This window comes from Drosophila sechellia, chromosome 3R (assembly GCF_004382195.2).
Source record: "Drosophila sechellia strain sech25 chromosome 3R, ASM438219v1, whole genome shotgun sequence".
Lineage (NCBI taxonomy): Eukaryota > Metazoa > Arthropoda > Insecta > Diptera > Drosophilidae > Drosophila > Drosophila sechellia.
The window spans coordinates 6,104,035-6,123,120 of NC_045952.1; the positions used below are offsets into that span (position 1 = coordinate 6,104,035).

General features: G+C 41.8%; 2 protein-coding genes across 3 annotated transcripts; one reads left to right on the top strand and one right to left on the bottom strand.

Annotated features, from left to right (window-relative positions):
- Positions 1–60: 60 nt before the first annotated feature.
- LOC6614228 (glucose dehydrogenase [FAD, quinone]) lies at positions 61–13,489 on the bottom strand. Of its 2 annotated transcripts, none has more exons than XM_032720871.1 (4): positions 13,167–13,489; positions 5,245–5,421; positions 5,052–5,172; positions 61–2,322 (listed from the first exon to the last, which is right to left on the bottom strand). In XM_032720871.1, exons 2-4 carry the CDS (start codon positions 5,410–5,412, stop codon positions 734–736), a joined length of 1,878 nt encoding a protein of 625 aa, XP_032576762.1. In that variant the 5' UTR covers positions 5,413–5,421; positions 13,167–13,489; the 3' UTR covers positions 61–733. The 2 variants fall into 2 exon arrangements, with proteins under 2 accessions (XP_032576762.1, XP_002038673.1); XM_002038637.2 differs by having other exon boundaries at positions 773–2,322.
- A 397-nt stretch (positions 13,490–13,886) lies between these two features.
- On the top strand, positions 13,887–18,767 carry LOC6614229 (synaptotagmin-4). The gene is made up of 5 exons (XM_002038638.2): positions 13,887–14,020; positions 14,638–14,737; positions 15,555–16,741; positions 16,977–17,051; positions 17,115–18,767. The coding sequence occupies exons 2-5, from the start codon at positions 14,695–14,697 to the stop codon at positions 17,232–17,234; spliced, it is 1,425 nt and encodes a 474-aa protein (XP_002038674.2). The 5' UTR covers positions 13,887–14,020; positions 14,638–14,694; the 3' UTR covers positions 17,235–18,767.
- Positions 18,768–19,086: the final 319 nt, after the last annotated feature.

Here is a 19,086-nt window from a genome sequence, read left to right on the forward strand (position 1 = left end):
ATATAGCGATTATCGCTTATTGTGCGGTAAATGTTTTCAAATTCATGAGATCGTTTGGTAGTTAAATTAAATTGTTGCACTTTAATCGAACAATAAATACATGCAATATACGCGTATGCAGAAATATAGGACATCAACCATCCGTCCAATTTCGAAATAAACGATAAACGAAATTTACATTGTCAATGGGTAACACGAATTATATACTTTAAATGTAGTTTTAAACGAAATTTACATGTCCAGTAGGTCGAAATCGATAGTTTAAGTGTAGCGATTGGTCAACATAAAACTCAATACAAATTAAGCATTAATAGAAGTCTACATAGTCAAACCTCTTTAACTCAAGCTATCAGTAATGTTTTGCAGTTAAACGCAATTAATGGAAAAGTTTCAACTTCTTAAGGTGAATTCAGATTAATTTAATTTGGAATTTTAGTACATTTACTAGATACCTAATAAGTTTTATTTATCTTTCATTTGAGCTCAGTGCTGTTCAAGAAGTTTGACGTTATATTCAGTGGGTCACAGTAGTTAGTTTTAAGGGAGCCTGTTAACTTATAGATAACTTTAATGGAGATTGCGCAACGCGGTGTGCCTAGAGTGAGAAACCTTCGTATAGGATCGGATTAAATTAGATTGGATTAGGGTAAAATAGTTTAGTTTTGGATCTGAGGTGCCATAAGTGTAATTTCGCTTAAAATTTTACTCGCTGTAATTTTCGCTTGGATTCTGATTAAATTACTCTATGCAACGTCCACGTCGCATCCACGCGTCAGACCTTGGCGCCCCAGGCCCTCTTCAGCAGGTAGGCGCCCTTCTCGGCGATCATCACGGCGGGGGCATGGGTATTTCCCGAGCTGACCTTAGGCATTATGCTGGTGTCCATGACCCGGAGTCCGCGGATTCCGTGGACTCGCAACTCGTGGTTCACCACCGCCATGGGGTCGTGGCTGGGACCCATTTTGCAGGAGCCAGCCTGGTGATTCTCCGGACCCGTGTTCTGCCTCACGGCGCACTCCCAGTAGGCATCGCTGCCAAAGGCATGTGCCTCGCATCCCTTGACCACCGTCTTGTCCAGCCGCATGCCGTACTGCTTCAACGGCGTCGTTTGCGACAATCGGATGACAAACTTAATGCCCTCCACCAGCGTCTTCACATCCCGCTCGTGTGTTAGGTAGTTGGCCACAATACGCGGCGGGTCTAGAGGATCAGCAGATCGCAGGCCAATAAAGCCCCGCGAACGAGGGTGCAAAACAGCTGGGAATATCTGGATGGAGCGAGAGTTATTCGAGAGCAACTCGCCCACCTGTCCTGTGCGGGCACAACTGGCCAGGTAGCCGCCAAAGTAGAGCTGGAGATCGGGACGTTCGGGACTGTCGGCATAGCGAGTGGCCAGCTTTGCGGTCACATCCGAAATGCCAGTGCCGGACATGAGACCATCCCGGAACAGCAAGTACTCCATAGCCGTGGCCCAGTTAAGTGGCGCCGTGTCCGCATCGTCAATGAAGAAGTTGGTAAAATAGGTCACGTGATTGTGCAGATTCTTGCCCACACCTGGTAGGTTGTGCACGGTCCTCACATTCACCTGCTGCAGTTCGTCCTTGGGACCCACTCCACTTAGTAGCAGGATATGCGGAGAGTTCACAGCACCAGCACTCAAAACTACCTCTTTCTTCGCCAGGATTTTTCGCGTGCTGCCGAACTGGTCACTGACTTCCACTCCCAGAACATTCTTAGTGTGCGGATGAATAAGGACCTTGGTGGCCGTGGTGTTCAGCAGGATATGCAGGTTGTTGCGCATGCGAGCCGGTCGCAGGAAAGCCCTGGCTGAGCTATATCTGATGCCATTTCGTGCCGTCATCTGGGCAATCATAAATCCTGTAGAGTTCTGACCATTTAGATCGTGCACGGAGAAGCCCAACTCCTCGCCGGCCTTCAGAATGGCGTAGGATAGAGGTGGGTTGTATGGGAACTTGCCCACTGGCAGGAGGCCACCCTTGGCGTGATATTCCGTGCCCACCTCATCCAGATCCAAGTTGTCCTCTGACTTTTTGAAGAACGGAAGCACGTCGTTGTACGCCCAACCAGGATTTCCATCCGCTGCCCAATCTTCATAGTCCTCCCGGTTGCCGCGGACATACATCATTCCGTTCAATACCGAGGTTCCGCCAAGTACCTTGCCACGTGGCCAGTAGCAGCGCTGCTCCATCGAGGACAGGCAGGCCATTGGCTCAGGTTCCGTGCTGTAGCGGTAGTCGATGTCGCTGCCAATAAAGTTGAGGAACATCGAGGGTATCTGGGCTCCCACGGGTTCATCGCCACCTGTGTTAGACGGTTAAGATAGTCAATACATCATTTAAATCAAAATGTCGTGTTGTTATAGTCTTTGTAGTTTATATGTGATTAGTTAGTTAGTTAGTTAGTTTCTGTCTTAGGACTAGAACTTATCCAACTTCTTAAATGAACTATAATCATTATACTTATAGTTAGATATTAACTTAAGTTTTAATAAAGTGTAAGAGAGAAATTTGAGTAGTACCAAGAAGGGGAAGCTAACGCATCAGTTATGTCCAAATGCTAAATTCCTACCGGTTAGGGTAATAGATATGCACCTATTCACAGCACCACGATAACTGAAATAACTGGTCGTGAGTCTTGATTAATAGACCCTAACTGCCCATTAAGAAGCAGTACAAACAAAGTCCGATTCGGCCTTCAGCATTTGGGTGGGCAGCCTCATTTGGCTTTCGGGACATTTGAGGCACGCTTTTGCTTAACCCATGGCAATCCATTATAATTAGTATATTGGCTCAATCGGCGTTCTAGAATTTCCGTTGCGCTGGGCCCACGACTCTCGTTAATTAAATCGATTCAAGTGGAATCTTTGATTGCCAACAATAGCGTGGGAGCCAGAAAAAAATGTTACCGCAAAATCCTGAAGTAATAATTTAACTTGAAATTTCAACAAAGGAAAATTAAACAAAATAGCCAAATTTTAGAAAGAGTTACTAAAAGCCCGGTGATGCTGTGATTCATTGAGTACAAGCGTTATATATGTTCCCGAAATTGTTAATAACTTGTTCTGCGGCAACTGTTAACATATGTCTGTGTCGCGCAAATAAAAAACAAATGTCTTTCTTGGTGTTTACGCCATTGGATAAGAGAAAACAATTAGCACCGGGAATACGCATTCAAATTAGCTTCGAATAAAAGCTAAAACAAATAAACAAGATGCAGTCTGGAGCATTGGACGGTCGAACATCGCCTCATAAATATAAAGCGTATAACTCTTGCAACGCTAAAATTATTTGGGTACGAGATACTTAAAACACAGTGTAAAAACTTTTTTAGTTGAAATAAGGTAACCTTCCTAATGGTAAATGTCATTATTTCATGTGCCTGACTTCTGCACTTATTTAAAAAAATATTTAAAAAAAACCATTAATATAAGTGCAATCATTAACACCACGTGCTGAGAGGTAAGTTGAATTTATGAAATTTATGAAATTTTAAATAAAATATATGTGACAAATGATTTGTGGCTTCGTGAAGTGCAAAAATAGAATATGCCTTAAAGTAACCAGGTGATATCACAAGTTTACACCACCAGTTGTGCCATTAACCCGAGGCGAGATCATTCCAGGGGTCAGTGTGCCAGGCACCGGGTTTGCTTCTTCAATCAAGAATTTGAAGATTTAAAGAGTTTAATTTTTTTCCGGCATGCTTTTGGCATTGACTAATTCTGACGAGGTGCATGTCTAATGTCTAGCGAGAATCTTGGTAGCAACAGAAACCACTTTAGACGAGGGTTATCTGCTCACAGTGATATGGTCGTATAATAAGCCAGGTAATAATAATAAGCTGCGGCTAATTGCACTGCGGCTCAGGCATTGTTGTATAATTAACGCCAACGCATTGACAACTTCGAATGTGTTTCTCTTTCGCGTTTTTTTGGCTCGTAATTAGTGTAATTAGTGACGAGGCGTAAAAATTGTCGCTATAAACAATTACTTTGCGCAAAATTGGAAAACTAAGGGAGACCCACAAAGTAAGCCAAGCAGAGCCGAGAACGTTGATAGGGAAGACTTAATAGAGCCATTAGAATGCTTTCCCAGGCCTGAAGATATTTCAAGTGATTTTCCAAGCACTTAGTCGCCTGATTAAGACATTAGTGTTGGACGAGAAAGAAGTAATGATTAATGATGTTTTTGAGTGGGTATCGGGACCTTAAAGTGAGGCCTCATATTCCAATAGACTGTTGCTAGTTGAAACACCTCTTGACATTTAACTATATTAAGTTTATACGATTTAAAATTTATATTTAGTTACTTATTATAGATATGCCAAGTCACTGGCCCATATATTTTAAGTTATTTATTTCAAATATATTTTAAAAGGTGGTTATATTATCTGGGTACTGGACTGCAAAGAAACGAGTTACTTTAAACCCGTACTTGAACAAATAAATAAGACACATTTTAAATTATGCAGTGCTAAAAAGCCTCTAAGGCAGAGCTCGCCGCATATTTGCGTCTAATTAAGGCAAAGTGAATGCACTGCATTGAATATCGACAGCGATTAGTAGAATTAAATACACTCGCAATTTACCCACATTCGCAAGGAATCACGTGTAGTATCCGAATCGTTATTCATTCATAAAATAAACTGCGAGCAATAGCAATTATTAAGTGCAGAAAGCGAAGTCAAGCAAAACGAAGAGGAAAACACTTTTCAGGCTTACAGCTCCAAGCGAAGTAAATCCCATATAGAGACAAGATATTTGCATGGGCCAAGATTTGGCATCGGGCTGAGGTGGCAGCTCGTTTAGTTTACATAATGCTCGTGGCAGTTGCGGTTGCTTCTTTGCCGCCGAGTCTTGCCCAAGTGGCATTAGTGTTGCTGCCATTGTTGCAGTTTATGCCGCTGTTAAGCCTCAATTACTTCTAAACAAATGCCACATAACGTGCCTCTAATTGCCGTGAGCAGTGTAAGTTTATGTTGCTTGAATATGTATATGTATTGGTATGAGTTGCTGGGGCAACATCCCTTACCGGCTTCAATCAAAAGCACCTTCCATTGAGGCACCTCGGACAGTCGAGAGGCCACCACAGAGCCCGCTGAGCCGCCGCCAATGACAATGAAATCGTACTCGTAGTCCGGCTCCGATCGAAACTGTAATAATGTTGGAAACCATATTGAGTTATGGGTAACCACTTTTTGTGGCCGTCGTCATTTATAGCTTACCCGACTGCTGGCCCTTCCGCAGGGATCTTCAAGATCACACTGAGAGCGGATAAAGACCTCCAGGAGGCCCATGAACAGCATGAAGGCGCTGCCACCACATGTGGAGGCCAGGGTGGGCCCAGTGGGCACGCCCACCAAACAATCGCAGGCTGAGGCGCTGGCGGACATGTTGATAGACTAAAATACACGATGGGAATTCTTTATTTTTAGTATTAGATAGGTAAAAAACTATAATCAAGTTTCAAAATACAAAAGACTTAGAGCACGAACTTTTTAAAATAAATGTAGCTTCAAGTTCGTGTTCTAAGTCTTTTGCTAGCTTTTGCTTATTTCTATCCAAAGTTAGTTCGATAAAGACGTTGTCAGCAATATATTCCTTTTATTATAAGCAATTATTATATGCTCATTTAATTATTTAATATCCAGCTGATTAATTGAAAGCCATAGGGCAAAGTCATAAAGTTTTGAAAACCGCAACATGAACTTCTGTTTAACCTTGTCCACTGAGACAAAGACTAAACATTATCATAGTAACGCTCCAGCAGCAGTACTGTAATTAATAAGAGTACCCACCGAGACAATGGGCGTCGTCTGTCCCAATGCACACAGCGGCAAAAGCGGACGATAGGAAAAAACCGAAATGAAATTGAAATCAAAAAAGATACTTTTTATATCTTGGCCATTTGGCAAGCAAACGGCAACTGCCCCCAGCATTGGCAATTACCGAAAGGCCAAACAGACAGCCGGACGGACAGAAGTCATAGCTCATCATCCGAGATTGGCTTTTGTTCCGTCGGCGGCTGCTTCTGCATAGTTTCACATGACCTTAGCCCCAAGCGGACAAAAATGTCTGGCTGGCTTCCCTTTGCTTTCCTATTTGGAATTTCGAAATTGACGAGCAAATGCCTTAAACAGAAGCAATGAGGCTGCATGGAATTACGGTAGCCAGCGACGGTTGAGTAATGTGCAATGTAATTATGTCATTTGTTCGTCTTGTTGGTGGTTGACTTATGACCCCCGGGGCTGATCAGATTGACTCTGAAGAATAGCTCTGAAACGGGATCCGTTCTAAGCTCCTTTTATGTGAAGAAACCATCTTAATTGCTTGCCTCCAACATTGCTCTTCACACACCTATTTGGGCGGTTAATTAGCGCCCAAAAATGAAACCGAAACCGAACCGATCCCCGAAATCAGTGCATTTTTGGAAGATGCTGACAGCGCTTTTGACCTCAATTAACTCGAACAGCTTGAAGCAATCAAATTGCAATTTGTATCCATCCAAAAACAGAAACCGAAGCCAAAACCAAAGCAGAAAAGTAATTGAAACAGAAACTTAAGCTGAAACCGAGAGTGAAACAAGAGAATCACCTAAGCGGAGATCGAGAAGACCATGCAATTGCTACAGTTCGTCTGTTTTGGATGCCACAATGGGGCTCGCATCTGACATTTGGAACACGATTTTTCATTCATTTCAATTGCATTTTGGTGTCTTTCGCTTTTAAAGTTGAAGGATGCCATGAAAGTGAAGCGGAGCGCGAGTCCACAAAGAAATAGAAAAACAAAAAACAATCAAAACAAAGTCGAAGAACATACGCAACTCACGCGAACGTGGAAAATCGAAAAGAGAGGCAGTTGACCTCGCAGCCAGTTTTCCAGCAGGCTAGTAAAAGCCATGCAACAAATGTTGCCACAGACGAACTTCAAACGCCGAGAAAAACGCGTGCAAAAGTCGTGCAGCACTCAGAAAATCAAAAGTTGTTCGGGGCAAGTTTTGCCTTGCTAACAGATTTAGGTCCACTTCTGCGTGGCGGCTCGTGGAAATTGGTGGGAAAATCGTAGGGATACGAAAAGGGGATAACCTCAATACATTTTCACCGACTTAATTATCTTACGACTGGTTTATTTGGTTTAAATGCCTAAATAATTTAACAAGATGAATTGATGTACAAAATACAAATATAGATTGGACTTGGAGGACTTGGACTTCTAATTTTATCTGTAAGTTAAGTTCAAATAAAGTTGCGTTAAACAAAATATAAATATGTATAATACCATATGGACAATTTGTTATTTAGATAACAATTCCAGAGAAATCTATGACTTTTAAAATATCTTTTTGTTTAATGGTGAGAACATGTTGGCAATTATTAAATCAGCCTAACGACATTTTTGCTTGTTATCATTTGATTACTCGCACTTCCTGTGTAACTTATCTGACACGATTATCAATGGCGCTGTCATAATTACACTTTTTTTTGAATTAACAACTTTATCGGATGTAAAGCATGGTGCATAATTCCTTGTGCACTGAAGCGAACCGGGTGTCGATTGAAACCGACGCGAGCTGCAGTTGTCTTCTGGTGGTTTGTTTTGCACTCGCACGATAACTTCATTGATGTAGCTTGGCATTGTCTTCGCTGCTGCGTTTGAAGGTTTCTTTGAGCTGCCTGTCAGTCAGTCAGTCAGTCACTCAATCAGGCAGTCAGTCAGCCAGTCAGTGTGAACAATACCGCAGATAGGGGCTTGCTTTTGGGCCTTGTTATACAGTTATCTTGTTGCCGCTTCTGCCATATGTTTAGGCATAGTTTTTCGGGTGCTTATTAATGTGGGAACCGTGCATATATTAGAATAATAATCATAAAGTAATGCAATTTATGAGTGCCACTACAAAGGCGCCAGATAAAGCTGTGCGATTTTGAGTGAATTGTGTAAGGTCCACGTTTGGAAGGGGTGGGATCTTAGTCAGAGATTCCAGTTCAGACTTTAGAATTAACTAATATGCTAAATCGGGGTTTATAACTCATTAAAAAAGCTGGGATAATAGTTTTAGATTCTGGATTACTTAAGATAAAAGAAAGGTTTTTACAATATAAGTAAAACAAAGTAGTTCAAGCCTCTTAAGAATGCCATTAGCTCTATTAACCTACGCATTGAAAGCCAATAAACAATTAAAGTTAAGTATTCTGTTTTAAATTTCACATCGATTTTGAGTCCATTTCAATTAGCGACTTCTAACTTACCCGGCTGGTAAAAAAACTAAACTAAAAACTAAATCAAATTTAATGCTCAACGCATTGCGGCAAATTGGAATCATTAATTTGGCCAATGGACCCCCAACTTCGAACGCGAACGAGTTTACTTGGACTTTGCAGTTAACTTCTTTGCTCCAAATCAAAAAATAACGGTTACCGAGATAAAGAGTAGGTGAAAAAATAAAATCGAACCATAAAGTTTTTCACGTTCGGGCGTCAAATTGACAAGCGGCACCAAGCTGGCAAGGTGAGTGAATAAATTAAGAAAGCCCGGTAAACAGCTAGCTGAGATACATTTGGGAAAAAGTTCATAAACAAGCGGCAAAAGTGGCAAAAGCGGCGGGGAATCTGGCCAAGAGCGAGGCCATAAATTAACACGAGGATAACGAGGCGGCAAAGCAAGCATTGCTCCTCCCGGCAACCCCCGCCTGTATTACGCAGCCATCTCCGGCGGTTTTGGCCATTAGAAATTGGCCAAGAAATCAGCGAGTGTGGCAAGTTAAGGCAACTGAAACTGGGGCTGCAGCTGGAATCGCAACATGCAACCTGCGACTGCAATGGCAACCAGCAACAACTGCCAACTGGCAACTGGCAATCGCATTCGCGTTCGCAGCTAGACTGGAGGAAGCTGCCGCGCAATATCTGGCCAACTTGACCAATGTCTGACTCAAAGTCTGAGTGGCCCAGACGGCGTTGTTGCCGCTCTGCCGCTTTGGCCATCTCTTGACTTCCTATTTTCACTTTCGTTCGTCATGCGCGTGGCGGCACATAGAAATGCAGCAACACAGCGGCTGACTGCAGGCCCACTTGGCTCTGCTCTTGCCTTTTGGTTCTATACCCTTGCCATTCGCAAAGTTAACCAAAATAACAAAAAGGCCACAAAATGTTTTGGCTTATCCAATACAATATCACGGAACTAAGATAGTTCCTTATATAATGCTTGCAATAGAAAAAAAAACATTTTCAAGAGTTTCATGCAGACAGCTTTAAAACTAAGATACTATATCTTAGATACTAAGATACTATATCGGACGGACTAAGTATATCATGTCGAATGCTGGTACCGATCATCCATATATATATGTATATAAGGCTAATGTTTCCCTTCAAGTCAAATATATGTATATAAGAACATTTACTGCAAGGGTATATTAGCTTCGGCCTTTCATCTTTTTATATGCTTAGTAAAGGAATTTCAAATGCCGCTATAGCGTCTTAAATACCATTTGTTGTTTTTTCACTTGTTTCTTGTTACTTTTGCGTACTTCATGTTGTATTTCTGTGCCTTCGCGTTTGCAACAGTCGGTTGTCAACGCGACATCAACAATGTGCGAATGTTTTGTGTGTGAGAATTCGCTGGGAATTGTTGGTGCTGCAGTTGATGTTGTTTTTGCTGCCACCTTGTCATGCCCCATCACCTGATTGTTAATTATTAGTAGACAATATTTAGTTAATGCACTTCTGCCGGCTAACGGTTTTAAGTGTTGGCCATAAGTTCAGGAAAAATTCCAGACGTTCGTTGGATAACTATCTAATCAAAGATTCTTATATCGCTAGCAGCTAACCGGATTTCCCTTTGAAAATTCCGCATCTTAAATTTTACAAGCTTACAACAATCGCTGGACGTAGCTTTCGTCAATATTCATCGAGATTTATGGGGGGCCTTATTGTAAAACTACAAAATCGGAACTCGTGTGTATCAATACCTTCACGATGGGTAATTGCATTTTTATTTGTTTTCTGTTGCTATTATTTCCAGAGAATTGCACAGTATAATTTATTAAAACGGCATTGACCGGCACGACTGACAATGGACTTATCCACCAGAAACAGAAGCGGAAATACCACAATCCTATAAATTTCCCATTTTTCCTCGAGTTTGCTGGAAAGCTGTGCTGAAAATACCGTTTTACATAATTTATTTAAATTTTGTTTTTCGGCCGCCCGGGCTATTGTTGCACGAACTACGTGATTGAATATTTAAAACATTTTGTTGCATTTCGCTGGGCAAAATGTTGCGGCAACTCCATGTAATACCCTTGGCGTTGCCAATTACGTGGCACTCGTACTGTTCGTACCGCTCGTACCGCTCTTGCCGCCGCTCTTACCGCTCGCAGTCGTACAATTAAGCTCCGAGTGAAATTCTGCAATTGCGCTGCGCATCATTCCGGCGATTGTCAAAGACCCCAGATGAGAGTCGCCTTGATTGATCGCTGGTTACGTGCTGGATAAGGCAAAAAGCCGCAGTCACACCAGCAGCATCCATAGCCGCAGCCACATCCACATCCACATCTATTCGCTGGCCCGAGGCGGATGCAAAAACGGCCGAAACCAAAGCCAAAAAAAGAGAAGTATAAGGTGGCCAGCTCGGCACCGAACCACGTTGATTCAGGAGCTGCCTGTCAACTGGGTTGCCATTTCATGAGTTCGGCTTTCTGGCCTGCAGACAGTAACAACACTTTTAGTTTCATTGCTAAATGAGTGAATTTGTTAACGGGGTTCGGAGTTGTGCTGTAATTGATGTCTTGCCGGGATTTCTCACGCTTGTCGCTAGGATAAGATTTTGTGGGACGCCCAGAGGCCGAGCGATTGTCGATAATGAGCTGATAGTGGCGTTGAGAAATCCGCCGAGTAGAGAAATGCATTGCTGCTGGCTTATTACCACAATTCTTACAGATTGCTCAAATCTGAACACAAATTAAGAATTTCTAAAGATAGTTCTACTAATTTCTACCACTGCTAGAGATATATCTACATAGATAGTTTTTTCTTAACTTTTTAAATTTACCTATTCATAACATAAAAGTTTCAACTTTTTAGAACAATAAAGGTTATAAAAATATATTATAGATATATTGAATAAAATATATAGGAATGGAAATAATCTTCAACAATTTATTATCGTTTTCTCCCTGTGCATATTCAATCATTTTACACAATATGCTAATTCCCAATCCCCAGGAAACTTCTCCGAAAAGCATTCAAAAACTTGTCCCTTTTTGAGATCTATGCCGCCTCACGCTTTGTGGTTGCTCCGACCTGGCAATGTGCCATAACGAATTGTAAACAAATAAAGCCAAGTCAAGCTCTGTCGGAGACCAGTTAAATGGCAAACGGCAAACGGCCGAGACTACATGCAGATACATTGAAAGGCCGAAATGAATGGACGACTGCCAAAATGCCCAAAAGGGGAGCACACAATCGCAAGCCAAACAAACGACAGGCAGCAAAAGTCAATCGATGTCGCTGAAGAGGAGTAACAAAGGCTTGGTCAAACTGTTAAAGCCATGTTTCCAATTTTCTCCCACTGGCTTTTGGGGCCCAGAAAAATGCTGGCAGCAGATAAAGCACGCTCCCAAAACATGGAGTCGCACACATTTTTATCTGCCGCTGACATTTGAACATGACTTCAAAAAGATCTACGGGACGTGTGTGTGCAAACAGTTTTTGTGCGCGGAGGCTTTTGGAGTTTTTGGCCAACAACTACTGAAAAGAAAGCTAAGCGTGGGTGTCATTCGGTCAAAGCACCCTGCTCCATGTTGGCTTAAACACATTGCCCCCGCCGATCCCCTAGACATTGAAACCTTCTTCCATCTTCGCTGGCCACTGTTTGCCCTCAATAAAATTGATGGATCATCGCCGCCCCATTTGATTTGCTCTCTCTCTCTCGTCAATAAAAAAATTACGGAAAAAACAAGCGAATTTAAAAGGCCCTAAAACGAACATCGAATCCGATATGCAAATCGAGATACTTTATTTCCAGGCACACAAATGCGAACTCTTTTTTAATGGGTTCAGGTGTAAATGTGCGAGCACGCTTAATTAGTGATTATTTGTTGAATTGTTCGGAAGAAATGTGTAAGTCGTGTGCGTTTTTAAATCAAAGCTCCTTTGCAACATTTAACATTTTTTGGGAATCATTCTTTTTATTTTGCTGCCCTCTTTATGACTGTAATTTTTACTATAATGATTATAAATTTTAGAGATTCCATTGAAATTGTGTATATCAGCTCATTTCATTTAAAAGGAAAGGTGTTACTAATTTGTTGGGGATTTTGATACTTGTCATGACTAATCATTGATTATAAATGTTTCCTATGAGACGGGACTTCTGTTTATATTAATAGAAATATCTTTTGAAATAAGGTATTATAATGAGTATATTCCGTTTCTTAAGTATTTGTTCATCACTAACGTTAATTTATGACAACAAATTTGGGATTATTAGCTTGAATATGTCGGTTTCAGCTTGAGTTTCAAAGCTAGCACCAAACGGAAATTGGGATCGAAAGAAATGTGCTCACCATAAATAAGCGCAAGTAGTTTGTCTTTTACTATACGACTCATTCCGTCAAAACGAGGTGGTGGCTAATAACCGGGCTAATTTCCTAATACTGCAATGGACGTTTAATGAACTGGCTGGTATCGTAAAACACCTTAATGTTGGTACTTTTTCATTCGAAAAATACCCGGTGTAATTTAGCACAAAATCGAACAGATTAGTGGTCAAATAGCAAACAATGGGTGACCGTTTTGATATGTGTGGAAAAAGAAATATAAACCAGTAACTAAATTAGAAACGTGTCTAGAGCAGAAATCGTGAGCCATACTGTGCTCTGTGCCAGAAAAACAAACGAATCGAATTGGAGCTATTGCAAACAAAGTGCAGTAAATTTATCGCCGTGAGCCATCAGAAGACCGAACAAAGTTCCGTTTCTTGGGCTTATGACAATGGCAAATTTCCAGCAGACTTCGGGCCAAAAAGCTGTCCAAATCTTTTGAGCTTCCTCAATGCCAGAAACGGACATCGCGGATTTTCGGATTTTTGGGTTGTGCAAAAACCGAAAAGGCAGAAAATAATAGAAATAAAGCCGATTGCATCAACTTACGATCGTAGAGTCCGGTGCTGTGGTGTCTAGTTTCCTTTTATGCTTTAAATATTGAATTAATTGTTTATTCCTTATAGAAAATGCCTCAGGAAAATTGTCCAATGGCCCGAAGAAGACAAAAACTTGTGAGCTATCTGCTGTCTGCAAGTTTTTCTGAGCCGCTATTTTTTATCACACAAAAACACACTGGCAGCGCCGCAAAATGGTTTTTAGGCCCTGACTCCTAGGCTTTTTTGTCAGTTACCGTATTGATCACTGCACTTGGATAGGCTTTCGTTGGTCTCTTTCTCAACTTGTTCGAACTGCGCGCAGACGCAGACCGTTACCGACTCAGCTTCTGGCCAGCAGGCGCCCGTCTTTTTAAACTGGCGAAAAGCTCGAACTCAACGAAAGATAGCTTAAAGCTGACCGCAAAGCTGTGCTCTCTGAAACTTGTTCTGAAGCGGGAGCTTTTGAGTGTTTGAAATGAGTAGTTAAGTAAATTGAGCCAAATTTTACCCAATAACTTTTAGAATCTGTATTTTTATTACTTACGTAGTTATGTATTTTAATTCTTAGCCCCTTACTCATGAATATTTTCTAGTGTTGTAAAACTTTATTAAAGCACCCCTGACTTCGGCTAAGACGTCACAGGTTTCTTCAACCACCGCTTTCAGCTAAAAAACCCACACAAAAAGCTGCTAGCTTGTGCGCCTGTGCGAGTTTAACGATTTCCCAGCCAAGTTAAGAAGCCACTGGCAAAATAAAGTCGAACGGCTGCAGAACTGCGTTGTTGAATTTTTTTTCCACAGTTTGTGGATATCAAAAAGATTACAATTTTCGGATATTAATTGTGCAGGTCCAGATACAAAAAAGTAAGGATATAATACATTCAAGCAAGTAAATTGTAGGGCTAAACAGTCTTACGAGGAAAACGCAAAAACCATCCAGTAGCTACTAGGAAGTAATGGCTTTTGCGAGAATCCCAGATGCTGCAACAGACAGAAGATACAGATAATGAAAGTGATAGTAAAAGTGAACATGCTGTCTTACGTTACGAAGACCTAAATGAAAGAAAGGAACATTTTTTAATGTGGGACTTTCCCATTGAACTTGGTTTCAAGAAGTTGAAAAACCTGCGAAGTTCTTGTGCGTGTGTGCGAGGGCTGCGATGATTCATGCGACCCCAGACGAGCACCCAAGTGGCTCATATGTGTGTGTGTGTGTGTGTGACTCTCCCGCTCTCTTGCCACAAAGTGTGCCTGAGTGGGTGTCCTCAAGTAATGCAAATAACAACAAAAGCCAAACGTCAGCATAACCTGAGCAGAAAGCAGGCAGCTGCTGCCCACGAAAAAGCCTCTAGCATACATTTGTGCGCAAAATCGAAGCACGCAATTCTTCACGTGCCACCGAATGTTGCAAACATCCAAAGACAGCCAGCAAAACTTTTCCTCCTAACTTTCAAACCGTGACTAATTGTTATTCCACACAGCCGCCAGGAACATCGAGTGGAAACGTGCTGAGAGCGGTGAAGCCAAATCCATTAAAAATGGCTGAAGAGTATATTCCAGATGTCAGCGTCATGGACACGAGTAAGTACCACACCATATTGCAGCATCCAATGCGACCTTTGTGGTCGATCTGTCCAATTTGCTCATTAGCCACTTGTTCAAAGTGTTGCACACAAGTTGTGCCCAACTTTTTCGACGGCTATGAATAATTAATTCGGGTCTTTGTGCCTGGATTGTGGGTATATCATCAGGGTTGTTGGTTTCGATGGGGGTACGTACTTACATATGTGTTATTTGTTGTGTTTGTTATGTGGGGTGACATGTATAAACTCACAACGAATTGGCGAAAGTTAATGTCCATGTGTATAAGCTTTAATGACAAAAGAAGTCTACAAACAACTCACAGCTGTTAGGGAGAAACCTTCTTTCTATTTTTCATTTCGGTGACTAATCACAGATTATATTCAAATGTATGCTCTGACGTTTTCTTTTGTTCGTATATTAGTAAAAGCTAGAAAATTATACGCTCTTTGTTATTATTGGATACTTTAAATTAGTATTCAGTATATGCAACGTGCGATTTATTTTAATAATATGTTGTGTTCTATAAAATTTTCTATAATGTTTTAAATTTTTTTTAATTATCCCATTATATAATTTTGAGATTTCATATTAAGCGTATATTTATGCAAACTGGATGTTGGTGCTAGTGCTAGTTAACAGTGGGTTTTTCCTAACTTTCAAATTATTACGAACCAATTTTAAATTTATTTTGGGCCTTAAGGTTATATTAGTGACATTGCCCCATTACCACCCTGCAATTATTTCAAACGAAGACTACTCTTTGGGTACAACTAAACTATGCAAATGTTGCCTAACATACCTGTTGTCCTTCCAGTTGTCCCCGCCATCCTGGGACTGACCGCGGCTGCTGTCCTCTCGTCAGTGGCCTGCATCTGCGCCCGGCAGATGCGCCTCCGGAACAAGAAACAGAGCCAGCACGACGCCTCGTTCCCCTTCCAGCCGACCCGGCGACCGACCGCCGTTCGATCGCCCAGCGGCCAGCCGCCGCACTACTTGAAGAAGTCGCCCTCGCCGACTGGAGGCAAGCAGATGGGACTGCTGTCGCCGATGCAGGACCAGTCCACCTCCCCGATCGCGCAGCCGAATGTCAAGTACAGCGAGGAGGGGGATGGACCCGCCCAGCATGCGGAGCAGCAGAATGGTAACCAATTGACCGTGGTGGATGGCAATGGGTTGAAGCACACGCTGCACAACAGCCTCCACCACTCGCCGGTGGAGACGATCGCAAACGGAAGTGTGACCATTACCCTGGACGACCATTCGCTGACCAACGGAAAGGAGCTGACCGTGACCGACCAGTACGGCAAGCTGGGTACCATCTACTTTAAGCTGCGCTACTTGGCCGAAAGGAACGCCCTTATGGTGTCCATCATCCGTTGTCGCGGACTCCCATGCAAGGGAGGATCGAGCGGAACCGGAGATATTCCCACTGGTATGAATGGACGCACTCAGGCGGCCACAGATCCGTATGTCAAGCTGCAGCTGCTGCCGGACAAGCAGCACAAGGTCAAGACCCGGGTGGTGCGAAATACCCGGAACCCGGTTTACGACGAGGACTTCACCTTCTACGGCCTGAACATGAACGACCTGCAGAACATGTCGCTGCACTTTGTCATCCTTAGCTTCGATCGGTACTCGCGCGACGACGTCATTGGCGAGGTGGTGTGCCCATTGACCTCCATCGAGATCGGGGACATCTCCAAAGAGGCTTTGTCCATCAGCAAAGAGATCCAGCCACGGAGCCTAAAGATTCGAGCCCAGGGTCGCGGGGAGCTGCTCATCTCCCTCTGCTGGCAACCAGCTGCCGGTCGCCTCACCGTCGTCTTGCTAAAGGCCCGAAACTTGCCGCGCATGGATGTCACCGGACTGGCCGATCCGTATGTCAAGATATATCTCCTCTACAATGGCCAACGCATCGCCAAGAAGAAGACGCACGTGAAGAAGCGCACTCTGAGTCCCGTTTTCAATGAGAGCTTCGCATTTGATATTCCCGCCGCCGAAGTGAGTAATAGTATTAATCTTTTTCTTTGTTAAACATAAGACTATAGAAGAACTCTCAACTATCAATATATCAAAAGTGATATAATGAGGCATTAATAGCATAGATAAACACAAATCATTTTCTTGCGTTCGTATAATTATCATAGAACTTAAATAAATATGGACGGACTATATTTGAAAAGCTTTTGTAATTATTTTAAAGAGTCACAAGTTAACGTGCATATCTCAATTACAGGGCGCTGGCGCCAGTCTTGAGGGTGTGTCTTTGGAACTGATGCTGCTCGACTGGGATCGCGTGACCAAGAATGAGGTAAGTCGCATGGAATGACCTAATGCCAATAGCTGGATAATTGCACGCTCGACATTTCCACAGGTCATCGGTCGGCTGGAGCTGGGCGGACCGAACTCGAGCAGCACCGCCTTGAACCACTGGAACGAGGTTTGCAACTCGCCACGCCGCCAGATCGCCGAGTGGCACAAGCTGAACGAGTAGGGGAGGGGAAGGAACCTCCTGGGCGCAGGCGCCCCTTAATGAGGGGGGAAGGGAACAGAAGCAGGCAACCGAAATGGGAGTCATGCGGCTCGTCGGCATGAGCTCGTTGCCACCATGAATTTCTCTTGTTTTTAGCATATGATTGTTTACTGGTTTAGTTTGTTTTCTACGGTTTTTTTATATTACACTTGATTTCTGGGAGATCACTTGCTTTGAGTTTGAAGCAAGATTAATGCGAGATAATTGGCCGTTAACGCCACAAGCAGAAAAAAAATATTTACCAAGCAACCACTAACTAAATTAAATGTATTAGAAAATGTTTAGGACCCTAAAGTGCATGTAAGTGTAAGATAATTCAGAAACATCTCAATATAGAAATGTTTAAATATGAGAATAAGCAAGGCAGGGGAATTCTCAATATATTTTAAACTGACACCGACTTTGTTGCTGTATAAAACTTTACTTCTACGCTTTATGTAACCTATATCCATGTATGATTTTCATATCAAACAGTTGAAGTTATATTTAATGTGCCCACCACTGAAGTTGATTTCCTCAAAAGATATATTAGTAACCATGCATCTGTATAAAATATTTATGATATCTAAAATTTAAGCATATTCTCTGTACAATTTAATTTTAATTATTTGAATATTTTAGTTTGATTGTAAAGACCTAAAGTATACCATTGCTTTAATGGATACCAGACACCAAATTTGCACACCCCGGAAGCTCTTAAAGTTTTGTCCAGAACGAAGCAAAGATAGATGCTTACTGCTTAACACTTTATACGTACTCTTAAAAATAAAAACAAAAATAACTAAAACTAACGAAACAAATAAAACTAAACCAAATTGAATCTAGAGAGAACACGCAGCAGAATGCTTAGCACCAAGAAGCTACAAAACCACACACAAATCGATCGAAAAAGTCAGAAAACATTGATTCGGAGAGGAAACCAACACAATAAAATAATGTAAGCAGCATAGTACATGTAGGAATCAATTACCCATAACATACTCTAGAGTATAACCACTCACGAATAGCTCAAACCGAACGCAATAAGCACTACAGGTGTATCTAGCGGCACTACCTTTAAAGGCAACGGATGGAGGAGACCCCGATGAAAGCATAGCTTAACGAAGACACCGAATCATTATCCACTACTGATATTAAGTGTACTGAATACAATTATGAACTATACCAGATCTATATAGACATCAGCCCGCTTCTACGTATATTTTGTAAACTGAGTGTTAGAGCATTAAACTTCATTGAATAACTACGTGCATACAACCATAAGGATATATACAAGCATACATAGCGAGAATCGCAGATACAACTTCAATTCGTGTCCAATCAAAACTTCAATTCGTCTAATGGAAAAACAATAATTACCAATACATATGCGATGAGTTTGTGCAGAGGAACCCAAATTATATGAGATGTGTATAATTCTACATTATATGTAATTGTAATTGTAAGCTACATCAAATGGTTAATTTCAGTAATAAAAGGTATTATATAAAACAATGTGCACTGCGTATTATTTGCATACGTATTAATCGGTCTCTTATCAGCCCTCGTACATCATTAATTCTGTGAGTATACTATAGTTAACAGAGTTTAAGGCACTGATAAGGGGAGATTCTTTCGCATCTTGTACAGTATAGGAATAGCTCTGCTCGGGAAAAGTCAAAAAAGTTCCGCTTTCAAAAACGTTTTGTTTCAATATATTTTTAATCGTTTTAGACATGAAACGCGCTGGATCAGCATTTCAGTTAGTTTATGTTCTCGTATTAATGTGTAGTCTAGGTAAGGGTATTTGACGTATTTCCGATTACACGAGCAC

What these genes read in the sequence shown, in the direction of transcription:
- LOC6614228 (XM_002038637.2), bottom strand. Translation starts at nt 5,412, where the DNA reads ATGTCCGCCAGCGCCTCAGCCTGCGATTGTTTGGTGGGCGTGCCCACT. An exon ending in GCGGAAGGGCCAGCAGTCGG is followed by an intron (nt 5,173 to 5,244) that starts GTAAGCTATAAA and finishes ACATTATTACAG; the next exon opens with TTTCGATCGGAGCCGGACTA. An exon ending in GGTGCTTTTGATTGAAGCCG is followed by an intron (nt 2,323 to 5,051) that starts GTAAGGGATGTT and finishes CGTCTAACACAG; the next exon opens with GTGGCGATGAACCCGTGGGA.
- LOC6614229 (XM_002038638.2), top strand. Translation starts at nt 14,695, where the DNA reads ATGGCTGAAGAGTATATTCCAGATGTCAGCGTCATGGACACGA. An exon ending in TGTCAGCGTCATGGACACGA is followed by an intron (nt 14,738 to 15,554) that starts GTAAGTACCACA and finishes TTGTCCTTCCAG; the next exon opens with TTGTCCCCGCCATCCTGGGA. An exon ending in TTGATATTCCCGCCGCCGAA is followed by an intron (nt 16,742 to 16,976) that starts GTGAGTAATAGT and finishes TCTCAATTACAG; the next exon opens with GGCGCTGGCGCCAGTCTTGA.